Consider the following 25,688-nt stretch of genomic DNA (forward strand, 5'->3'; position numbering starts at 1 on the left):
AAACTGAATGCAAGCTTTGAAGGATTGAATCCAATACACTAACAAGGTACAAACAGGTTACCGTATCGTTGCTTATGATATAGATTTGTCCCCAGACTCTTCATATATATCTTAGATATTATTATGAAGATGACCAAATTAAACCTTACACAAAACTCGTAATAACTACACGCCTAGCCTGAAAAAATAGAGAACCTGCAAATTTCGCTTCAACACCTGCGAGTAATTAGGGAAATTTAGTACAAACATGGTATATGCAGGAAATCTACACCTTTGGCTACTTTTGAAATTGTGTATTTAGAGATTACTTCTATTCTGACACTTAAATAAAATTGAAATATCCTACTACTAGTTGTCAATGTTTGTCAAGTAAGAAGGGGTGCTGGAATGTAAATATCCACTTGGAAATAGTGCCGACTCAGAATACAGCTTTGGTGTTGCATCTATGAAGAACTATTCACTACCGGTACTCATCTTCTCATGATAGTCCTAGACCTATGCATTCCACAGAACCAAAAGTTGGTGCAGACTGTGTCCAGATTTTAAAACTACCTAATTATTGATACAGACGACTAATGGATATATCGTTGATTCGACTATTCATTTTTATCTACTATGTGAAGCAGTTCAGATCTGGCTTACATGTATAGCCTACCCGTTATCCACTAACAACAGCAATTACTTCAGTAACTCAACTCCTTTATACCCGTACAGTGGTACACAAACTGGTTTAACAAGGCCAATTTACAAACTTGTCAATTCACCGATTAAAATGCTTAGTCTAACAGTATTTAACAAAATAACAGATTACATCATGAGTCATTTGAATTATGTACAGGAAATTCATGATATTTTTTCTTTTTTGCAAATTTCTCACTCTCTCTACATTGTCGTGACAGCACTCACTGAGAAAACAAAAACCATGGTAGACTATAAGCTTTGAATTAAAATTACGGCTTCACATATAGTGGGTAGGCTTATTAAAACTATTCAACTCGGATGACACTAGTATACACTGCTATACCTATTATGTGCTAGGTGTCATAATAATTCATGTTCCATAAAACTTGACAATGATTTTTCAATTACACGACTGGCTGGAAGAAATTTATCTTACTCTTCTGCTATGCCAATGACCAAGACCAGTTTCTGACATAGCTATGCACAGTAAAACCTGAAGTTATCGACTGCTGCAATTGTAACCTATTCGTCTACTTTATAACCCTCATTTCAAAGAATTAACTTACTACCATATGGTAAACGCTACATCGCTCCTCAGTCCTCATGCAGATGTCAGACGAAATCGATCGACTATCGAAGCCACAGCTGTCTCACAAATAACATCATATGACACTGATCATGAATATGCAGAATCGGACTTTGAAGGTGTTTACTTGCAGTTCACGGCTCAGTGCAGCCAAGCCCACTGTTACGCCTTGGGGGTTGGGTTGCTTTTGCAGCTGGTTACTTGCTCTCACGTGACAGCATCCGATGTGCTGCAATCAATGCGCTCGCAACTCCACTAAATCGCACTTCGGCTGATCAAATGCCCTCGAATGACTCCGAGGTCTCGTGATATCTCTCGGCGCGTTAAAATACAATGAACTCAGTGACCGGCGAGCGAGATATTTTTTTCGACATGACGCATCTTCAATCTGGGTCAGCGGTCAGTTCTTCTATCAATAACCGGTAATATAGCGTGACCCAATTTAAAATCTGGATAGGAAGGAGAGGGATGACGTAACTTTTCTTCCGTTAGCCAATGTATCGACACTCTACCGCGGACCATTCGCTGATGAGAGCTCTTCGAAGAATTTGCTGTGCTGTGCAAGCAACAATATGCTATTGACTGTAAAAGGGAATTTGACGACTGGATAGTGGATACTGATTCTACCATTCATATCATTTGGATCGCGTTATGGCTAAGGCCAAATGAGCTGATTCAGTATTCATGTTGTTTGTTTCGCATATCACGTAGCAGTCCATTGACCGAATTGTGAACAATGTACATTGTACAATTTGTACAATGTGCAATCAGCACCGTAACTGCCGCTGCGCGCGAATTCAAGCAGCCATTTTTCTATATTATTGGATATTGGGCCATTACCGCGCCACGGCCCACCAAGACATACAATCAAGTTTTAGGCCATATAACATGCGACTCCAAGAAGTGTGCCAGAACGATCGGTAGCGAGAAAAGCTTGGCCGAAAAGGTCTATGCCCGTATGCAGACCGAAAACTTCGGTATATAGGCTATACAAAATACATATAGGTTTAATTGTCCATATAGGCTCCTGAATGACTGGCGCCGAATGTTCCTGTCTTTGCAATCTGAACCTCACGAGACAATTACCATCCCGCTGGGGAAAATTTTATGCCAGTGAAGAAATACCAATTTGAAATCGTGTGCGTCTCTTAGTTTAGAAGCCTACGTTTGGGCGATTCTATATTTTTTGATATAGCAGACTGGAAGTCACGAAATAACACCATAACGAAGTCATATCAACGGGTCCGCCCGTCCGAAGATGTTTAATCAATATTTACGGGCCCTCCCGTTTTCAAGACACTTCACTCAGCTCAACCGGTAAATATAATTAAGTGAGTAGAGAGGACAATAAATTGATAGCATAATATATATGCAATCACCGATCTGATTGACCGATTTTATCATAAATTATCGAAAATTTTCGCGCGTCGCTTTCGCTCGGCTCACAATACAGTACAGATAATTTCGTGACAAACGCGAACAACGTGATGGGTGCCTGACGAGGTGCTGTTTAATTATTATTGAGTGGTCCTACCTTTTCAAACACACCTCACTCAGCTATACCGGCAAATCTGATTACGTCAGCAGAGAGAAGATAAAAATTGATAACAAATACGCAATTCCCGATCATACTGACTGATGAAATCATAAATTTTCCGCGCTTCGCGCGCTTAGGCGACAAAAACTGATTCACTAAACAAAGTCCCAAAGTGTAAGATGAATAGTGGGAAACAGTGTATCGCGGGAGGGGGGTCTGGGGGGCGAAGCCCACCAGAAGTTCGGTCTATAACCCTATGGGGGGCCCAAGACCAAAGTTTTGGGGGGGGCTGACGAAGTGCTGTTACGGCCCTGTGTGCAATGTACATTGTACATGGATAATATAATTTGTTTCCAACACTTATATTACATGCGCTATATAGTTTATTTTATTAAATATGCTTCTAATGCCTGCACTAGGCTTCGTATTCTTATATGAGTGCTCTGAAAGACGCAGCCCGCGATAATATTTTGTCCGTCCAATGCAAAATCAATTTTGTTCAATTATTTAAAAACGTGATGTTTTTCGTGCCAGGCGAGGATTTCTACATAGTAAATCACATTTTCTCGATGGGTGTGCTGGAATGTCATTCTGAAAGGTCCCGTGAAATAAGGCTTACTTGAATGGACATCGAATACCCAATTGATAATAGATTCAAAAAAGCCCTACTTGATCACCTCTTGTCGTTACACTAACACTGTTGCCCTACCTCGCCCAGACATTGCTTCATTGATCATTTGCCACCATTGTTTAATTTTTTTCTATTTTCCTTTAACTAAACATTTCTTTACAGCCAGACTGTTCAGAGTCAAGTGTACCTGTTTGATGCTGGTGTGATCAGACTAGATGACCTTCACGGTCTTATCGATCATTCCTATCTAATACCGAATACTGTGCACGCATATTTTCTGTACCACCATCACTGCCGTTTGTTATGTATTTTGGTTCGATGAAAATAAAGACTCTCTCTCTCTCTCTCTCTCTGATGCTGCGGCCCTTTACGTCACCAAAAACTATAGGAAATTGGCTCGCGAGCAAATTTGAGTAGGAGACCACTTATATAGATACATTATTGCATAATGTATATCCTCGGTAGCTAGGATTCTGATCGAGCTAATTCCCAAAAATCTGTTCTCTTTCCGCTATTTAATATTCGTACTGTTAGTTCTAATGATGGCGATAAGAATCAATAGAGCAGATGTGGGGAATTATGACAGCACGCATATCATTTGTCGTATAGCCTGCCTTATTTGGATGCGACAACAGTAGGCTACGCCTACGGCTATTATACTCACATGACTTTGCTGGACAGTGATACCAGTTCAATTTCAATCATCAGCCTCTCACACCGGAAAAGAAGAAGTTAAATATATTATCATGGGTTTTATGACACGAAAAACTCGATACTATTGGCGAAACCTTCAGATTGGCGTTTCTGAGCAATGAGCATGCATATATATATTATATATACATACACACATTCAATTCAATTCAATTTGTTGCTTAAAATTTCATCATTTCAATACACTACAAGACTGCGATACAATGAAAGATAGGAAAGTGCAGAGTTGTAGTCAATCTCACTTTTATAGTTCTGACTCGAGTCAAGTCGAATCATTTTCAATTCACCACCGAGTCAGCGAGCATATGGCGTCGAGTCCGAGTCATGGTATTATGACTCGATTCCGAGCCATTGTGTTGACTGCTCAGTTTCCAGTTGAAGTCTTGTTAAACTAGGGTTACCATACGTCCTCTTTCATGAGGATTTGTCTTCTTTTTTGACATTTTCAAAAGTGTCCACGGATGACGCCCAAATGTCCTCTTTTTTGAGAATTTGTCTTCTTTTTTGAAAATTTTGGTTAAACGTATGTTAAATTTCAACTGAGAGTACTCAAGTAACGTTCCGGCGGGTCTTTTTTTTAGTCAACACCAAGTTGAAGTAAAAAGTGGGTAAATATGGTGTCTAAGGAAAGTGATGACATTTTTCTTTTTAGTCAACCAACTACAAATGTCGGAATAAATTTACCAATTTTTCAGGATTTTACTCCGGTATTGTACGATTGTTGATGTACAATGTTCTTTTCAATTCTCTACTAGTTGCTGACGATTAGGCCTATCCCTGATGAGTGTCAGACGAAAATATTCGGGTTCATTTCAATATGAATATATACTACAATGGTATTGTAAGTCTGAAAATTTTGAAAAAGTGTCCTCTTCAGATTCTCAAAATATGGTGACCCTAGTTAAACCCACTTTTTGGAACTCTGTTTGGTGCATTTCTTATATGCTAATTTTCCTCACTTCAGTATCAGTTATTAATATTTTCATCATCATAATCAGTATCATCAGTTTATTAATGTTTTCATCATTTCAAAACACCACAAGACTGCGATACAACGTAAAGATAGGAAGGTGTCGAAACGACTTGGAGTAGTCTTTGAAATCATGACGCCCACCTTGGCATGCCACTGCAGTTGCTGATGGTCGTATTTTCAAGTAGGCTACTCAGTAGCCTACCAATAGACAAAATCCCAATAGTGTGGTTACTTTACTATTCTTCGAAATTACAATGAAATGTCGGTCTTGGCCGTCTGAGTCTCGAGTCATGACTTGGTTCGAGTCATGCGAAATGATTCGAGTCCAAGTCTAGTCAATACACAGATTGACTCGAGTCGAGTCATTTCCGTAGTTTGAGAAAATGACTCGAGTCATCAGAAAATCGTGACTCGAGTTATTGCGACCCTGGGATGGTGTCGGAGTAGTCTTCGAAATCAGACGCCCACCTGGCCTAGGCGATGTATCTACTCGTTCGTTGAAATTCATTCCACTTGTTACCAACCGTAAAAATTATTTTTTGACAAAGCAATTAACTTATACAGTCGCAGGTAGGCTGAATCCTACGATCCTGGATTTGCCCTTGGCGCCAATCCCGTACCATGAAAGTCGCTTGTGTCTTATCGCATTGTACGTACATTGTGTGTGACTTGTTCAGATAAAAAAATATAACCCAACGATTATTATTATACCTCTGCTGGTCATTGAGTTGGCATTTACGGAAATACTTCTGCCTGTAAATCTTTATAGACGTCTTTGAAGAGCAGTTGATTTGTAATAATAATTGACAGGTCCATAATTCGCAAGTCGGCGGCCAGTCGCTATAGAGACGCACTTGAGTCGTTTCCATGTGCGGCCACTACTTGGCTTAGCCCGCATTGGCTGAGCCAAGGAATCGTGGCCGCGTTTCCATGGACAGTTGTACACAGTACTTGATCAGCGGCCGATAAACTTCGCTGAACAAAAATTGACAATCGGTACCGGTACTTAGCGGTGGAAAGTTCGTGCTGGAGGATATCGACAATGAAGTAGGCTACCTGCTAAATAATTTGTGGAATTCTATAGCTTTTAAAGATGTTTCTGTCAAGATACCCGCGGAGTGGTGAACAAGGCCTATACAGCGGCAATCCTCCAACAGGAACTTTTGCTGTAGGGTGCTACAGCGTATAGCTATGGATAATATCATGACAGTGTTTAAATCAGCAACGTTGATATCCCGCCGAGGATTGTTGTAGATGAGTCCTACCAAATACCGCCGATGTAGCGAAGATCGCCGAACCATTGCTGCCTATCCTTTCAACTGACTATAATTTTATAGGCTACAAATTTGTCTCTGTTTGCATGTTTCGAATATTTTGTTTTTTAATAACGAAATCACCAATTCAGCAAAGCATCAGTCTTTGATCCATCCAAACATATCCTGAATCGAAATAGATGCCAGGAGTCGTGAAGGCGGACTATGGGCTGCGTCATCCACATTCCACATGCTGACATGCTGGCAATTTGTTGCAAATGTTATTCCGCCCACTCCTTCAAGAATTCGAGCTGTTCATCGAGGTCGTCGCTTAGCACTTTTAGGGCCTTTATTATTCTCCCAGATTCCAATTTCCTTCTCTTGGCGTTCCTTGAAGTACTGTCCCTGCATTATAAAAAAAATGAGTACCGGTAATAAGCTATACAGCAGGGGTCACCAACCTTTTTGCAACCGAGGGCTACTTTTGCGTAATGATTGAAGCGATGGGCTACTATTTACTCCCGCCGTTTACCCGTGCCACACTGTATTTCCGCTTTGATATTCATAGCACTGGGCAGGACTGGACATTATGTTATCTGTTTCTATAGCAGTCAGTGGGAAGCCTGGCATTGTATGATATCAACTAGTGCGCTGTACTCTGGTATGTAACTTTGACACTGCAATTCTGAGTGAGTGTTCCAGATGTGCATTGATTAGGCGTGTTTTGTGTTTGTTTTTGAACAGCTTCTTTGAGGTACGGAACTTCAATATACAATTGAACAGTATATTCAATATTCAATATACACCAGAGATGAGCATGGATTAGGATTAGGTTTTGAAAAAACAGGATTTGTGAATTTTAATCTCCAACTGTTCAGCATCCAGAAATGACAAGATTTCATTATATCGGACAGCAGCAACGATTACATAAAGTTAGAAACCTGGTATACTAAACTGCGTTGAGTGTAACAGAAACAAGCTGTGTCAAAAGATGCAATACGTAATGGGTATACATATATTAAAAATCTGCTAGTACTTCACGGCCATCTAACTCCGAATAGTAATATTGTTTACTACTTTGGCATTGTCCTGGACGTCGAGCTATCATAACGGAACCCCCGCCATTTCAAGAAGACCGTCATGTCGCCTGTATGTGTATACTGTATAGGCAATGCGGCGTATCTTCAATTTCTGCCGGTGATTCTATCACATACATCTATATATTACTAATTGTAATTGAGGATATTTTTAAGTGTTTATATATGTAAGTTACATGTTAGTGTATTTGAAACAAGAATAGCTGAATCAATCAATCTATATATTTAAAAGATCACTGGTAATAATCTGACGAATATTATAGTAAATGCTGCTATTCCACCTTTTTTTAGAACGGGCTCGCGGGCTACTCATCTAGTCCTCGCGGGCTACCTGGTGCCCGCGGGCACCGGGTTGGTGACCCCTGCTATACAGTATACATCCTACATACCGCGATACCGGTACCACATACACAGAAAATATGAAGAATTACCACGAATAACGCGCGGGGATATCAATAATGGAAGCTGACGTTCCTGGCGTGCCTTCCTATAGTATACTCGATAACACAGTCCACTCGCACCACAAAATTGCATGGCGTCCTGCTGCGATTGATACATCACCGGCAACTCCAGGCTGATTTCAAATCATTCTGTTTTGTTAACTAACAATGAAGTAATACGTCTATCAATAATAGGGTTGTATGCACCAACGTGTTTTGAACCCAAACTGGAGCTCAAACAGTGGTTCAGGAGATATTTCCAAAGCACCATCACCGAAACGTCAATGATCTAGTGTTCACTGGCGCCGAATTTGATCGAAAAGTAAACAACCGCTCGAGGTTGTTTAAACGTAGTTCAGGGCTTTGGCTTGGTCATCGCGGATCGTGGTCTCCCGTTTCTCGCGACTAGTTGACTGTAAATTGGCTCATGTTGAAGACTTAGGTGCGCAAGTTTTCTATATTTCCGTGAATTAGCAGACTTTCTAAGCTGTATGAATATATTTTATGTATATCCTAACCCAGAAGTAGAGTTTCACCAATGCAAGGCTGAATGGCTTACAGTTTACTGTTAGTGGATCGGTATACCGGTATTAGCGAGTAGCGGTAAATCAGGAAATCCATGACTGCCTCGTGGTACGGTAATGAAGTTACATTGAAGTTTCGAGATCAAGACTTCCGAGTCACAAATAAGTGAAAATTATGATCAAGTCTGTCGTCTTGTGTACAGTTTTCGAAGCAGCCTGTAGGTTGCAATTGATGAGGCTTCTTCCCTATAAAGTTTGAAGTATCTCACCATCATTGAAGCTACAACAGTACTGCCGATATTACAGTACATTGTCATAGCTCAAATGACCGGATTGGAATCCCGGCACGTTTAGCGTACCGTAATATATTTGTTGTGCCAAGACGGTTTTCAGTGTCACATCTGTGTGCAGTCAGTAGAATTCTTCATGTGCACGAGACACCAATTCCATATTGGCCAAATGAAAAGCACTAAGCGGCATCATGCTGGTCGCGGTATGTCATGATTTGCTGAATCCTCTTATATGTAACTGTTATGAGTTTGATATGAAGTACTATAGTGCAGAATTTAGTATGATGGGCCTGTTTGAAAGATAGAACCGAAAAGTTGATTTGCTTGCTAATGGCGTAGGTTGTCGATTCAGGAGTTGCAGCAGAAGTTGTAGGGATTATGCCTCAAATATTAATGCATAGTTTTGTTTTGTTAGAAAAATGACAGATTCAGCTCGAACGAAAAATTTTAGTGAGATTGATAAAGAGACACTTTATAAACTGGTGGAAAAACATAGAGCTGTGCTTTTGAATAAAGATTCCAAAACGCAATCAAACATCGCCAAGAATAAGCATTGGGAAATAGTTTGCGAGGAGTTCAACTCGGAGGCTTCCGAAAAAAGAAGTACGAAGCAATTAAAGGCTGCTTGGCACAATATGCAAAATCGCGCCAAGGATAAGTACAGAGTACAAAGGTTTGAGGTACTAAAAACAGGAGGTGGACCGCCCCCAGAACCAGATACTCCAACAAATGAGAAGGTTCATGGTAAGACCTGCAGACATACATATCGTGTATTAACTGTATTGCAACAAACTAAACATCCATATTCGCAGTTTAATCACTCAAAGATTTACAACTGACAACTGCGAATATGAATGTTTAATTTGTTGCAATATACATGTCAGTTAGCCTATAGTTATCGGTTTTGTTGATATCGACTCAGAAATCTGGTATCGGTCGTGCTCTTAGGCTACTGTTCTAGTCGTGCACACTGCATGAAATGCCCATAAGTGTACATTGTGTAATAGCAGCATTAGAAAACTTATGATCACTCGTGTTTCAGCTCTGGTGTACAGTCAAATTGCAGCACTCAACAATCCTTTTGATGATGATTCATTGTTGGATGAAACTCAGAGAGGTAGCAAACAATATATATTAGCTGCTACAATACTGTTCTCTCTGTAATTATTAATCTTACATAATTTTAAAGATGATAGCCGCGATGCAATACAAGCAATTCATTTTGCGATGAATTCTACTGGTGAGAGACATCTGGTTATTTTTATAATTTAAACTTAATAATTCAAAATTTTTATTCCTCATTTAGGTGCCGGAACCAGTACTCAACAAGTGGTGATTGATCTTGAAGAGTACTGTCCTTCAACAGCTATGAATCAATCAGGTACCGTACCAATGTTGTGACACAGTAACCAGATCTGGGCTGAGTAGGATTAGCCAAGTCTTTTATCTTGTGATTACTTTTCCTTAAAGTCCTTTATCTTTCACTTAAATTGGAATTGATTTAGTACTAGCCTAGCCTGCTTATGCCTGAGTACGAACAAAACTGTTGACAACGTCGTAGTTTAAACACTCTATTGATTTTCTCCCATCTTGAATGTAATTTTTTTCAAAGATGTCAAGAACAGAGAACATGAAGTCAAAGCTGCCGTTGTGCAAAAAGCAAGTAAGGCTCACTGAAAATACTCTCGAACTATTTGAGATCGCACGCTGTGTCCTCTCATGCTTACGGCCCCATTGTAGATATCTGGTGTGTCATCGCTGAATACATCCATCTCAGGCTCAATATCTGCTTCTGTGATAAGGTAGTTGTGCAGACACACAACGGCAACTATGATGGTTAGACTATTCTCCAATTTAGTTCTGAGTGTTGTAGAAACACATGGAAATCGCCTTTTCAACACCCCGAAGCTGCGCTCTATTTTTGATCTTGTCAATCGATGAGCATTATTATATCTCTGTTCTCCTACCCCCTGCGGGTTTGGTATAGGCGTCATCAACTCTGGTAGGCATGGATACCCCGCATCTCCTAGTAACAGTCCATCCACCCCTTTGATATTCTGACTCAGTAACGAATTCCGATAGATTCGGCTGTCGTGACAGGAGCCTGGCCACCGACAGGAAATAGAGGTGAATTTCATTTCAGAATTGCAAGTCAACATAACATTGATGGAGAATACCCCTTTTCTATTCCTGTATACCTCGGCATTTTCACCTCCTGGAGATATAATTTTAATATGTGTGCCGTCAATTAACCCGATCACATTCGGAAAGCCATGCTCTGAAAAGAAGGCATTTTTTTGTTGTTGCAGCTCCTGCCTTGTTGAAGGGAAGTGCATAAATTGCGATTTCTTTGAAGCTATTGCCCTGGATACTTCCTTGACAATACGGCAGACAGAGGTTTGATGGATCTCCATCAAATCGCCATCAGTTATTTGGAAGTTTCCTGTTGCGAAAAACCTCATGGCAGTTAAAAGCCTGATGTGTGGGGGTATCGGATGATTTCTGTGGCTGCTGAATGACAAATCATCATTCAATATTTCTAATAAATTAATTGCTTGACTTTTGGTGAGCCGGAACCGCTTTCGAAATTTCTCGTCCTCGAATCCTCTGAAGTGGTCACTGTAATCAACCAGTGGTCTTTCAACTGCATCGTTATCGTCTAATAATTCAGCAATGCTCAAATAATCCGCCATGTTCTCATAAAACTGTCTGAATGCTAATGCAAAGCTTATTGGAGATGTTCAATACCACCTATCTATGTATAAGCGATATAGAATTTTGGTAAACTCAATTTTCCCTTGCATTTCAGAGGAAGGTGGAAAGTCAAAAACGCGTGGCGAATTATTGACGATTGCCAGGCGGGAAGAGGCTGCCAAAACTTCGTATTATGAAGTAAAAAAAAGATTTTTGCAAATTAATGACGAGAGAAAGGCAGCATACTTTGCAAAGAAGATGCGATATCTTGATTTGAAGATAAAGTACGATTCCTCAGGCCCACGTGTTAACAATCCATACATGTTTATTATCTATTTTAGGTCGCTGAATGGTGAAAGCTGAAGTATTGGATAGGATATACTTTGCTTGATTTCTTTGTTACAGTGTTTCGTTTTCAAAATATATTTTGCAAGTAAATGAGTTTATCAGGAATTGGGGCTCACCAACAGCCTCATAGCGTTGGTTGGGTTAGGGACAAGATGGTCTCTGACTGCCTTGGTACCTAACTAGGTCTCAACAGAAGTGAAGCAAGTATATTTGAGTTTGATTATAGTTTCATCGCCAGCATAATCATTCAGTAGGGAAGGGGCGGAGAGATTGATGTCAGCGAACACTGTCACTATCGAGGTGGTTTTGCATTGGTAATGAAAGGTATCAAATTCATTGGTAACAAGAAATTGATCCTTGTGCAAAGTTACACAACTTATTCTAACAAGAGTGCATCATGAAGGCTTTAAAACTTTTCCAGGAACCGTTCAGGTATACATTATACAAGCCTTTCAACTGCTGGCTTCTGGTCGCATCGTAAGTTATGGAAATGTTTGGCACTTGACAAGGGCATCACGTTGATGTTGGTAAGCGCTTTTGACTAAATGATGTTAAAAACTACCGCCGGAAACTCATGAATGTTATCATCATTGAAATAGATAACGCGCTAGCGACAGCTGAGTGACCTGAGTTCCACAAAAACCTTGCTATGTTTACTATTCGGTCGACCTTGAGTAGCTTTTCAGGGTACGAATTGAGCATCTATTTACTGAACGTTAGCTCGTCTCAATGATCATCAGTTCGTCTGAACGGCGTTTAAATATTGATGGTGCATCGCGAGATATTTTGAACTGATGTTTCGTTTGAGTTATGTTCGAGCGAACAGACGATCAGACTTGAACGTGTTCAATGTTGGTGCATACGGCCCATAAAGTCCAGATTCCCGCTGATCCTCGATACACAAGAAACGCCCCAGTGACTGCGATAGTAAACAGACGACCGTAGCCAAGAGCGGAGCAAGACCACTGAGCTATATAAACACTGGAGTGCGCAACTTACCGTGACGGCCGAGAAAATTGAAAAACAGCTCTGGCTACCTACTTGCGCACTGGTGCTTATGGTGAACTATTGGTATTCTCCGTGTTTTTACGCTTTTCGTGGGATTTTCTTCTGGAATAAGTATGTTTTATCACAAAACTAACACAGACCATATTCATAAACTATAGTATACTCTTTCTAACAGGTATGTCAGCCTTGAATGACGCCATGGATTGCATTTGCGACTTCCGTATCCATCCATAGATGGATGGAAAACGGTGAAGACTCGTGTGTAAATTCAAGGGATACTGCATTGCAACGACATGCTGACGCGAATATTTCAACGACCAACTTCTGACTACATCAAACTCAACGTGAAGCAATCTTGAGTAGCAGTGATGCTAATCGCCTTCGGTGATGTTAGCTTGCGAGTACTGGAACAAAGCAAGTTTGCTGTCTCAAGAAGTTATCTAAACCTAAGCTGCTTCTGCCCTGCCCTGTCCATGATTTTGCCATAGTTATTAAACTGTAATTGCACTTTACGGTTCTATGCATCAGAAATATATCAACGAGATCATTGTGATATACGGTACTTTTATTTTAGCGATCCACATAGAAAGAGTATGGTTTAACTGGGAAATTTCATAAATAGTTTTCAACATTGCCGGAGATATGCCAGTCTTTTGTGCCACCGAAATAAAGAAGGATAATCAGTTTCTTGCAGATTGAGATGACCAAATAGACTTGTCATTGACTATGGTACCCTGTAAAACCAAAATATCAGAAACAGAACAACAAATCTAATTCATGTATATTGCTTGAGCGTCAGGAATGCTGAACCCTTTCATTCAAAACAGAACTAGCCAAGAAAGAAACATGTTGACATTGATGCTACTGAAATAATTCCTGGTGTAGTCCATATAGTTGCCGATTGTCAACATGGTCAATTCACGAAATCGACAAAATATATACGTCAATTAAGAATGTCAAAATAGAGTCGTCCTGAAATACCAGCCTAGTGAGCCTGCCACTTTTGGAACAGAAAGTATGGGAAACTATCCAAGTCATTCGGAAGGTAGTTGCTGACAGCTGATGCCATCGGGAAATCACTAATATTAATCTTCACTGATGCACCGAAAGAAAAAAGTTATGATCGTGTACAGATATCAGCAACGGTGCATATCCATCCGTAGCTATGTCATAAGTGACAATATTTTTTGAAATCTTGAAAATTTTCTCGTATTTATTTTTATGTTGGTGTGGATTAAGGGATAATGCAGAATCAACAATTAGCTGATTACAAATGAACAGAAATGCTGAATCTGTGTAATCAGCTAACACTTGAGCTCGCGGTCAATATAAGTAGAAAAGTCACCTATCCTTTTTGCCGGATAAACTATGTGTTTAAAACAAATTTGATGAAATATTCGCTGCAAAAAACTGAGGCGATTAAACTCAAAAACTCAACTGCAACAAACTTTTCAATTGGAAATTTTTCAAAATTAAGATCCAACTGAGTGATTCCAAGCCGGGGGGGATTTTGAAATCTTTTGGGGGAAATCCAGCTTTATGGTTGTATCGGAAGATACACTGGGTTCACGAGGTTTCAAGATTTTTATGGTAGATGGAACTAGTTCTTTATAATTGTATTTTCTTTTGGCGATTTTTAGCTAGATGTATGTATGTATAATTATATATAAATGATTTCTGTAGAAATTCCACCCCCTATTTAAGTGAGGGTCTCGAGACGATTTCATTGGGTCTGTGACAGCTTTTCGACCAAATTGCTACTAAGCATGGAAAAGTCAGGCCGTCAGATTATATATAGTTTCATCTGAACATGACACACGGATAGGAGCATGCCGAACGACCAGTTGCAGTTTCTCAAACTGGAATCCACCTTGGCCTAGTGCTCGATGTCACAGTTCCTTTCGATGTTAGTCTTGATGCCGCGGCTCTTTCTTGCTTTTTCCATTGTTTGAGAGCTCTTTCCATTCTTTGGAGCAGATCCTTTAATATTTTGAGGGCTTCCAATTTTCTCTCTTGATGTCTTTAATCCATTCGTTCTTCAGAGCATCATTGCTTTGGAAACTGAACACATACCATAGTAATAATCAGGTGTTCTTGAGCATTCCTTCAGCTGCAAACTATTTCATAATACAATCATCTGTTCATGTATCTGTACATAGAAAAATTTCCAAATTGTCAGGCTGGCTTCAAGCAAAGTGTTGGATAAAAATTGTCTCCCTGATCAATGCTAAAATCTCACAGATGAAAAGTAAGTGGATTTCGACGCTTAAATAAACTGTGTTTCATCGTCCCCACTACCCTCGCTATAACTCCTGCCAAACTCGATACTGCTTTCAAACGTTTTGTACAGCCATAAGCTGATAACTTATAAGCACAGCACACCTGACCGACTGACCCCCCCCCGACATTATCTTGGAATCACCAGTACATGGATGTGAAAATGCATATGGATAAGAAATTTAGAAGGATCACCTAGTGATCAGTGATATTAGTTCAGAGTTGTGAATCTTACTTCTAAAGCAAACTGCTGTTCTGAGATCTGAGTTATCTCCTGACTCCTGTTGCTGTTCCTATATCGTACTTCTTATTCTATTCCCACAATCCCCCGATGTTATAATCTGTAAGCTATAGGAATAAATGGTTTAGTATAAACGCAATTTCAAAAGATGGACGGCTGATAACTAACAGTTCCTGATTACTAGCCAGTTTTATGAAGGTACAATGCGTAAACGCATAAGCGCCCAGGTAAAACTTCCGACGAGTAGGTAGCCAAGGAAACAAAATGGCTACGCTTCAATTGTCTCCGCTGGAGACAACATTGGGAATACGAGATGCGCACCGCTTGAGCAAGACACTCTGCCAACCGTAAATTACTCTGCCAACCGCCAACCGATAGGGGCAAACACTTGGCAGAGTAATTATGCTGAGTCATGAAAGCTATGCCCATATATGGTCACTCTGCCAACGAAACCTGCACATGGAAACCACTGAGCTATATAAACACTGGAGTGCGTTACTCGCGATATTTGCGTGATCAATTGGCCGCCATCTTTGGGTTAAGTTGATGGTTGCGCGTTAAGCTGGTAGTCAAGGCAGAAAAGGTTGGTTGATGTGACTGTTTTGATTACTCTTTGGCCTGGACATATCGATTTCGATGGTTCGGACAAGATAAGGTTATATATGTGTCATTGTATGCATTCATTCGCAAATATCTTCCTGATGTAGATTGCTTAACTCGTTGTATCCAGGTAAATAAACATATGCTTCTGCTCAGAAATTCCTGCCGGCCTTGAGTGCTGTTTTCACAATTACTGGGATAAGTCAATTGTCATGGCATTGATAATTCGATTTGGATATGATACCGTTAATCCTAAGGGAGCTTGATAATGTTGTCTTCTCTATCCCTACAGTTTCAGGTACTGTGTATGGCAATTTGATTTGGATATGATGCCATTAATCCTGAGGGAGCTTGCTGATGTTGTCTTTATACTCATTATAGCTTCAGTTTCATGTACTGCGTCCTCGAATTGTTGTTGCAAGCACACACTGTAATTTACTATTCTTACAAATCTTGAAAACCAGCAAACAGGCACATCTCAAGTATAAATAATTACCAAGCTATCAAATGATTGCAATGGATATTGTCAGTTTTGTTGTTATTTCCCAGGTACTGTATCCATAGGTAGTAAAAGCATATATGACTATGACCACCAGCTTCAAGTTATTACCGGAGACTGCCTCAGAATCAGTCTGGCCTCGATTCAAAATCTTCTCACTACAATGGCGCTGATGTCAATGCTATCGCTGCCAGCTACGTGGTGGCTATGAATACCACTGGCGGAGGAAAATTCAGCATCATGTGACATGACAAAGGCACAGCTACAATCAAAGTTATACGATCTAATTGTTATTCTACTTATTCATTGTGTCAAAGTAGTCGAAATAAATCGTAGAAAGTGAAAGTGAGGATATGTGAGTTATGTGTAGCAATATGGGTTAGCGATTTCTGCAGAGGTGATCAAATGAGAGAAATAATATATTTATATCATTAAATGAGAGATACAAGATGAATGCATGAGTCCGTATTTAGATCGGGGTAGAATTGCCTAGTACTCACTGAAATTGACGCTATGTTGGTTACAACAATCTGCACTCGGAGTTTATCATCGATGATTGAAAAGATAGCAAGGTAACGCAACGACCTGAGGTAATCTACAAAATCTACACCCACCCACCTTTCGTTGCTAGATGAAGCATTCCTACCTGGTGCATTTTCGGATCAACCATTTCTGGGATCACGCAGTTGCTGCCTACCTGATCCCTTTCTTCCCTACAAGACGATACATTACAACCTGGCTTTCGATCAACCATTTCTGGGATCACACGAAATACCGCGCTGTACTGTCTAGTACCCAAACTTTCGTTTTCAGAAACACTAGCTTCAGTCATGAGAAACACAAGGTTATGAATGATTTTTCTATTAAAATAAGTAACATAAAAAAAATAGAAACAGAAATATATTAATTAATTGTTATTGACTTGACGTCACCCTCGACGTAATTGAGGGTGATCTGAAAGTAAAATGTGGGATAAGTTAGGGCTTAATATCTGCGAACGAGGTACAATAAACGAACCAATTCTGATCGAAGTTGCAATTTAAAAGACCAAATTTGCTGACCACTCCCATCTAGCAAAGTACCCATTCTGCTAGGCGGTTTCTGATGAGTTTGAGCATTTGACTAGGACTAAAATTACTTGGATACTTGAAGTGTTGCTGGTCTTGCTTGCCGTTTGTTGGAAGCCTGAAATTCACGAATTTCACATCAACAGAGGCTAGGGTAAGGGTATACTTATATAAACTTAACTTTAGAAGTAAATATATAAATGTCTACTCATCTACTGTACCTTTGACCTAATATATTTCGGAAAGTTCAGAAATCTCGTTGGCACCGCATTCTCCCTCAAACGTATCAACTGGCCCACATGGTAAATGGCACTTTCCGGAAAATGATCGGAGCAGATAACTGACGATCTTGATGGGACCCAGTTTTTTCTTTTCATGCTTTCTAACCATCTTCCTTTCAGCGATTCATTAGTAGGAAAGCTGCATTATATGGAGCATTGTATGAAGCAAAGCACACTAAATAGTCAATTCTTTGTTATGAGCTATGATAAAAGCAGAAGGGACATAAAATAACTTGTCTGATAAAATTATACATCTGCCACTTTTCACTCCATAGGCTATTGTATTCAAGATTGACGCAGCCTTTTAAAGCTAAAGCAGTTCAAAGGTAAACCTTGAAAAATAGTTTTGAATAAATAAATTGACAGTTTCGCACAAAGCTATAAGGACTGAAGATGAACTCGACTATGGAATTTGCAAATTCCACAGTATTTGTTTAGCATCTGAAAAAGATATCCTGTTTTAACTATGCTGATGAAAACCCATCTAGGCCATTAATTGAATCTTTTCCTTGTATTCCTACTCTTGCCTACATAGCATAAGCAAGAATTGAATACTAAACTGATTATTGGCCGAACTGCTTGTACTCGATCATGGACAAAATACGAAGAGTGAGATGGACATTATTACAGATTATTACAGATATTGATGATGAACATTACATAGAGGATATGGTGACACGGATTTCTGCTGGTAGTCTGGTCTGGTCATTTCATTCATATAGCTGCAACTAAATGTTCTGCTATCACTTTACCATGACCTGTTCATTACAACTGTGACTGATCTGGGCATGTCTGGCTGCTATGCTTATTCTGTTATTCACTTACCGGTGAAAATTTCTGGGGTATCGACGCTTTACCATCGACTCTTCATCACTACAGCCGTTACTATTACTTCTCCCATACGACTCACTGGATATCTTCTTCCGCCTTTTACTACACCCATAGGCACAGCAAAGGCTACCACTACCACCTGATGAACGTACTATCTTCGACATGTCGAATTACACAGAATATCAATATACTGACACGAGATATTGGGCTGAAACAAATCCTGAATGTTAGAATAATTAGTCATTCAAAGCTCTATACGCATACAATACTACAGAACCAACACGAATCAAATATATTCAAACACTGACCGCTTTTCCATAAGCCCCTGTACTAAATCGATTAACCGAGCACCCACAATGCATCTGCGCATTGGGATCACGCAAATTTGCTTAGCCGGAGATAGCAGTAGTTCGGGGCTTGATGGAAACGGCTTAACTGTTCGTATTTCCGTGAACATTGGAATCGACGACAAATGTAGTGAAAACTTCCCACTTTCGAGTGGCGAAGTCGGTTCAGTCCCTCGGAATTGTGTCTTACAATTCCCAAGAGGTAGTGAGTAACGAAGGGCCTACTTTTACTTTTTCCAAGTAGTACTGTGGTTTAGGGCCAAGGTGGGGGTCAGATTCCATAGACTACTCCAAGTCGCTTCGACATCTTCCTGTCTATTCACTGTATCGCATTTTTGTGGTGTATTGAACTGATAAAAATTGCTAATAAACCAATGATGAGATTCTGCTACTTGCGCGGGTTCCACGGTGGTTGAAAGTTTCGGATAACTGAAATTGCCGTGACAACCGGATGAAGCGGCACCGGTACGACGGCTCTATCAAGTACGCCGGACCAGAGATGCCACTCCTGGGTTTTTCCACCCAGATCTGGGTTTTTCGAGCATCACCTGGGTTTCTGGGTTTTTGTGCTTGAAATCTGGGTTTTTTTCAACATCATATTTGTCAGGTCAATTTTACGGCGCAAAATTTATTATTAGCTTAGTAAGATCGTATAATGTCGACGGATTCTACTGTGATTGAAACGGCAGAGTCTAAAGAGACCCATTTACTATTAGAATGAGAGGTCTTGGCGTGATGAGAGAGCTTCATTGAATACTGACTACTAGGTCGCAGAAAGTCATTTTCACAAGGCAACTCTGGAGCATTTGTCTTGCAATTCAAAACGATTTTTAGGACTTGAATGCTAGCGCTGCAACAAATTCGAGTGTGTCAGGAAATAGTATGTAACTGCTGTAAAGTATGCAATTAATGAACATGGAAAGACCAAATGTTGATCTAACTAATTTACCATGTTGACATCAGAGTGTATTCACTTTCAACAGGGACACTCAAAGAAACAGTTTGGGCACCCGGGCAAGTTATTCGGAGGGAGAGGAGTTTGTTGAATTCAAATGTACACTTAATTCCATGATTTGGCAGTTTCTTTTTCGACTAAACATCCCAGATAAAAGTGCTTGTCCCAGGTTTAATGAATCGCAAGCTATTTTTAATCGATCTGGTCAGCTCACAGTCACTACCCTAAAATCATCCTCATCATAGATGGGGATTAGCATTGTTTCGAATATATAATAAACTACATATTGACCCCCCATACCGAATGCCCCGTAGCAATGTGTCGAGAGGAAAACACCATGTTTCGATGGATTTTCTCATTTAACTGAGCAAAATATATAGTATGAAAATGAACAGTTGGGATTCCAATTCCAATATCAAGGGCTAAAACTTCTTCTATGTCCGTATAACTGTCATTGATGACTCTCAGTCACTGTTTTACAGCTATATCATAGCAATTTGTGTGAAATATAGGATCTGGGGTTTTTCAACGTCCAAATCTGGGTTTTTTCAAAATATCTCAGTGGCATCTCTGCGCCGGACCCCAATTGTGGATCAGTAGCTCGCCGACTATCCGACAGTCGTCGAGCATGTCCGAATTCAAGTCGAAATACAAGCAATTTCTTCTAAATTAATACTAGCAGTCTTCAGGATTACCGGACCACGACCTAACATCGACCTCGCCCTCCGCCACATGCCGCCTCATTTTGTCGCTTGCGTCTTATATTCTCTGCATTACTTTTCATTCAGTGTGCATGCCTCATATTTACTTCGCCTAGGCCAAGGTGGGTGTCTGATCTTAAAGGCTACTGCAAGTTGTTTCGACACTTTCCTATCTTTTCATTGTATCGCAGTGTTGTGATGTTTTGAAACGATGAAAATATTAATAAACCTGATTGATTGATTGATCATGATTCCGAAAATCACACCCATTTTTATCGCCAATTTTCATTCAGCTTAAGTCATCGAGATCCGTCTTGCAATTTTGATAACTGGCACTGGTAACTGACCAACCGTGCGACGCCACGTCTCATTCTACAGCATAGAATGACAAACCCTGGCATTCACCAACCTCTGGTTTTTTACTTCTATTTGAACTAGTTTTGGCATGCCGGATTTCTCGCTTCTGATATACTTGCAATTGAGTATAAATTATCCTCAATAATTTTCCTTTTATACTAGTAGCAACATAGACGACCAGATTGATCATATCTGCCATTGACTTATCGCACTCTTATACACAATACACATACAAATGTTCCATATTTTCAAAAAATTTCATTTTTATGTACAGTGCTCCTGAAAAGCGCAGTACAGTACACAGCTGAATACAAACGATATCATTCAAGAATAAATGCCAAGATGGGACTAGGCCCATTTCCTTTACAAATGCGCGGATTGGGACTAAAATAAAAACTAACAAAACGTGTATAGAAAATTGTATCGAAACAAGTACAATTGACTTTTGTTCAACCATGTTCGTTCTATCAAACAAAATTTGTTAAAACCATGCAATATGCTACTATCGCAGGATGATGCATCCTACTATTGCATATCCATTACGATAAGAATCCGATATTTCGGTAGTGGAAGGAAAAAAGTATCATTGTTTATATTTGCGTAATTGCATCACTACAATATTGATGTGTGACTTGAGCCATGTTATATTGCTGATGCCGAAATGGAATTTTTCAAACATTACATTTAATGTAAATTGTTGACTTGCAGTATTGGTTCCAGTATGGTGCACTCAACGTGAACGACTGGACAAGTTCCAGATCCTTGCATAGCTGTCCGCCAAATCGCGCATGTCGAAACCTAAATTATTACTCCAGTGGAAATCTTGTAATTTCTTCAAGATTCACAGATAATTCATTAATTTGTAAATGGCTTATTCGAACGCGAACCTTTCATTAGTATTTTGAATTCACCTCATGTTGCAGTGCATATCGACTCCGTTAATGGTCGTCTAGTGTCCGAATGTCAAGTATTCAATGACGGATTGAAAAAAACAACATGAAACAACGATTTGCTACCTGTAACTACTTGTTACCAGCTGATAAATATATGACATATATACCGCGTACACATCATATCACATTAGATTCCAGATATTATGAACTTTACATGAAGAAAAAGCATGGATTTGACGTTGAAATGTTACACTGACGGCACACAGCTGGTGTACCGCCTCTCCCACTACAAGGCATTGAACGTAACATACTGTATAATATTTGTTGCAACAGGACATAAATATTAGATTGCGTGAATATACCGCTAGCTGAATTAACATGAAAAACGTACCTTTAACATGAAGTTTAGGGCAGTGCTATCCAATCAGTGCGTCGTGAAGCTATTTCAGTAGGGTCACGATCACAAAATATCTCTAAATGTTACAGTTTTCTATTCAATACGTCATGGAAGGCTGCATTTGTTTGTTATGGAATACCAGCAGTCTTCAAATTGGGTTTTATAGGTTAAAATAAAACACTTTTGGAATACTGACGCTGTTACATATGGCGATTGGTTGAAAATATGTGTTGGCCTACCTTAATTTTAGGTATTTCTGGGTATTTCCCCGAGCATGAATATCACGCCGATCAGGCCTAGACTTGACGTGATAATCTAATATGCAAACTCAACTTTCGCATTAACAGTAAATTGTATGAGTAGGCCTATACATTGTTTCTTTTCTCATTAATCCGTCGAACATTTGTTTGGTCATGTCTCAATTGGTTGCCCAACATATGAGCATGCGACACAATGGAAAACGACAGTTCAGCATGGAACACATCAGCATGCGTCACTTCAGCATGTGACTTTATAACCCAAAAACTTACCCTAACCCGAAACATAACCTAACCTAACCTAACCTAGCCTAACCTAAAGCCTAACCCTAACCCAACCATAAATACAACCCTAACCTACCCCTAACCCGTAATTTAACCCACATGCTCATGTGTCGCATGCCAAATTGTCGCATGCCGAAGTCTCGCATGCTGTAATGTCGCATGCTCATATGTCCACGGACCGTCTCAATTATCTCATAGTAGGTCCTGGGTCGCACAATAAAACTTGCATTAAAAGTGGGGGTTACATTCTGAAACCACGGTAGAATGTGAGGGAGATAACACGAAACCCATTGACAGTGTCAATATTCCGAAAGTACGAGATACATATTTGCTAGCATTCCGAAAAGTTTTTGTGGCCAGTCTCTTTTCCGTGGGCTTGCGCTTCCGCCTGACCCTTCAGTTTCTTCTGACACGTGATGCAGACAAGAGTGAAGTTAGCAGTGTCCGTATACTGCCGTGCCTTTCTGGCTTCATCTCCTAATTCTAGAACTTGTGTTAAAATACGGTCGTCGTTGACAGAAAATAATGTTTGCGCTGAAAATTGAGGATCGCAAGGGTCGAAGTAGAGTGGGTCATAATGTATCCCATCGTAGATGAGGTATACCCTACTTGAGTGCGATTTATCTTGTCCGTATATATCGAGTCTTGAAGTTTTGACATCGATAGCTGCAATTTGAATTTGGTATATCTCGGATAAAATCGAGAGTTCTATCGCACCGCCCCAGGACGTATCGCTCTGTATCCAGGCACTGTATTCATCCTGCGACTTCCCGAGGACGGCGTCAGAATATCGTTCCGGTTCCGTCATCACTTTATAAGCAATTTTTCCGCGGAGCTCTTTCGCTTTATCGTAATTTAAAAATCCGTTGTTGATGACATAGAAAACACTGTAAAATAGACACGAATTGTCGGCGGGAACTTCTTTCCTTTTGACGGAAGGTCGTTTTTCAGCTTCTGTGTTCTCTTGTGTGTTACATTTAACCGGGTCTTTATTAACAACAGTAAATGTATCTCCTGACTTCACTGAGAGGGATTGTAACGTGCACAAGCAGTCTTGTAAGTTCAAAGCCTTTGGAGGGTATCCGGAGAGTATGCGTTGCGAACATGAAGGTACGCTGGTCGTCTTCTCAATTTCCGTCATCAAATCAGAAAGCAGGGATGCGGTAGACAGCCCGGTAATGACATGTGTCCCGGTTTCAGTCTTGCACCGTAAACGAAGGGCTGACATTTGTGAAGTAATTATAATCTAAGAAGTTAGTGACTTGGAGAGACATACATGTAAAAAAAAATCAAATTTGAGATGGAAATTTTATTGCACAAATCGGCAACATCGACAGTGTTTTTTCTAATGAATAAACACCGAAATCGTTATAAGCAGAACTAAATAGTCGGACGGATACATATTACACCTACATAAACACAATGATAGCCTATGAAATATTATATTTGATTTGCAAAGACGATGAACTGAGCTGTGTGTCAAATTTTTAAATTAAGGATATAGTATGGATGGGAAAATTCATACAACAACAGATTCAACCAATATTTGTCTCCGTTGATATCAATTTGAACAGGCTCCTATGAATTAGTTCAATTTCAAATTTCCAACATAAAGTTACTGGTATTGGAACGTGGTACCCAAATGATTGATATTTCAACAGAATATCCCAACATGTTCACTATGCGAGCCTGCATTACAGGTTGAAGTAAAAACACATTTACACAATATTATGGTACTAAAAATTACACCTGTGAGTCGCTCATATCAACTATTCAATGCAAGTACTTCTAAAAGACGAATGTGCGATAAAAACAAGACTCAAGTTCATACAGCTTCATTTCGAACATTACGAGACGACAATCCAGTCAATAAATGACTAGCAGAAGGGTAATTCCATGTCAGATCAACCAAAAAAATGGATTTCGTCACCACATAGTGTCAGATTTTGCTGAAATTTGGCTCAAAACATCATGAAGTATAGCTCACTAAATCGCAATTTATTTGAAAGGAATTACTTCAGTAGTTTCAAAGTTATCGCATGATGAAAAACAGGCTTTTCATGCCCATTCAACCGTGAAATTGAAGGGCTGTTTTTAAGTATATTTGGAATTGTCTGTAAATGAGCTACTATGACCTTAGAGTGTTGTTCACTTTGTTATGTTGTTTAAATTGATCTATTCTATCATTCAAGTGCGAAATTAGTGATTTTTGGTGCACGGCCCAGAATTTATTTCAAGTTAAAAGACGGTACCTCTGGAAATCACTCAAGCATGACAATATTTCAGGAGTCTCCCTCTCATTTCTGTCTACATGAAAAAAGTTATGAAGGGTGGCAAATGAAAGCTGTTGTAACATAGATTCCTTAGAAAATAAGTTTTTATCTAATATTCACTTACAAAGTTTTGAAAACTGGGTATATTTCAGGTCATGAAAATGTAGTGATTTTCCATAAAATGATGTTTGATATTCTAGTTGCTGTGTTACCTTGAGACAAACTCCAGCATGTTACTAATTTTATGGAAATTCTTTGTTCTAACAGCTTTCATATGACACCATTTACAAAAATTTTGAAACAGACAGAAACGAGAGAGAGACCGCTGAAATATTGTTGTTACGCTTCAGTGGTTTCTGGGTTTAATGAGTTACATTTTGGGATGTCAACCAAAAATCAGTAATTTTTGTCCTGCATGATAGAATAGATCAATTTATACAACATAACAAATTGAACAACTCTCTAATTGTCAAAATAGCTCATTTACAGAAAATTACAAATCAGCCTGAAAAATTACTTGAATTTCGCGGTTGGATGAGCATAAAAAGCTTGTTCTTTATCATGCAATAACTTGAAAACTACTTATGTAATTCATTTAAAATAAATTGATATTTACTTAGATATACTTCATGGTGTTTCAAGCCAAATTTCAGC

General features: G+C 39.5%; 2 protein-coding genes and 2 long non-coding RNA genes across 4 annotated transcripts; 2 read left to right on the forward strand and 2 right to left on the reverse strand.

Moving 5' to 3' along the window:
- Positions 1–8,885: 8,885 nt before the first annotated feature.
- Positions 8,886–11,784, forward strand: LOC145437197 (uncharacterized). Its single transcript, XM_080314385.1, has 6 exons — positions 8,886–9,467; positions 9,766–9,840; positions 9,913–9,963; positions 10,030–10,104; positions 10,336–10,386; positions 11,533–11,784. The coding sequence occupies exons 1-6, from the start codon at positions 9,143–9,145 to the stop codon at positions 11,778–11,780; spliced, it is 825 nt and encodes a 274-aa protein (XP_080170511.1). The 5' UTR covers positions 8,886–9,142; the 3' UTR covers positions 11,781–11,784.
- Positions 11,785–12,720: 936 nt separating this feature from the next.
- Positions 12,721–13,328, forward strand: LOC145437198 (uncharacterized). The gene is made up of 2 exons (XR_013914612.1): positions 12,721–12,884; positions 12,949–13,328. It is a non-coding gene; the product is annotated as an uncharacterized LOC145437198 (long non-coding RNA).
- On the reverse strand, positions 13,321–15,613 carry LOC145437199 (uncharacterized). The gene is made up of 2 exons (XR_013914613.1): positions 15,460–15,613; positions 13,321–14,834 (listed from the first exon to the last, which is right to left on the reverse strand). It is a non-coding gene; the product is annotated as an uncharacterized LOC145437199 (long non-coding RNA).
- A 5,549-nt stretch (positions 15,614–21,162) lies between these two features.
- Positions 21,163–25,138, reverse strand: LOC145437200 (ubiquitin thioesterase OTU1-like). Its single transcript, XM_080314386.1, has one exon. It carries the CDS (start codon positions 23,987–23,989, stop codon positions 23,093–23,095), a length of 897 nt encoding a protein of 298 aa, XP_080170512.1. The 5' UTR covers positions 23,990–25,138; the 3' UTR covers positions 21,163–23,092.
- Between the last annotated feature and the right edge of the window lie 550 nt (positions 25,139–25,688).

The sequence above is a fragment of the Botryllus schlosseri genome, chromosome 4 (genome assembly GCF_051294905.1).
Source record: "Botryllus schlosseri isolate E-star chromosome 4, Bs_hap1, whole genome shotgun sequence".
Lineage (NCBI taxonomy): Eukaryota > Metazoa > Chordata > Ascidiacea > Stolidobranchia > Styelidae > Botryllus > Botryllus schlosseri.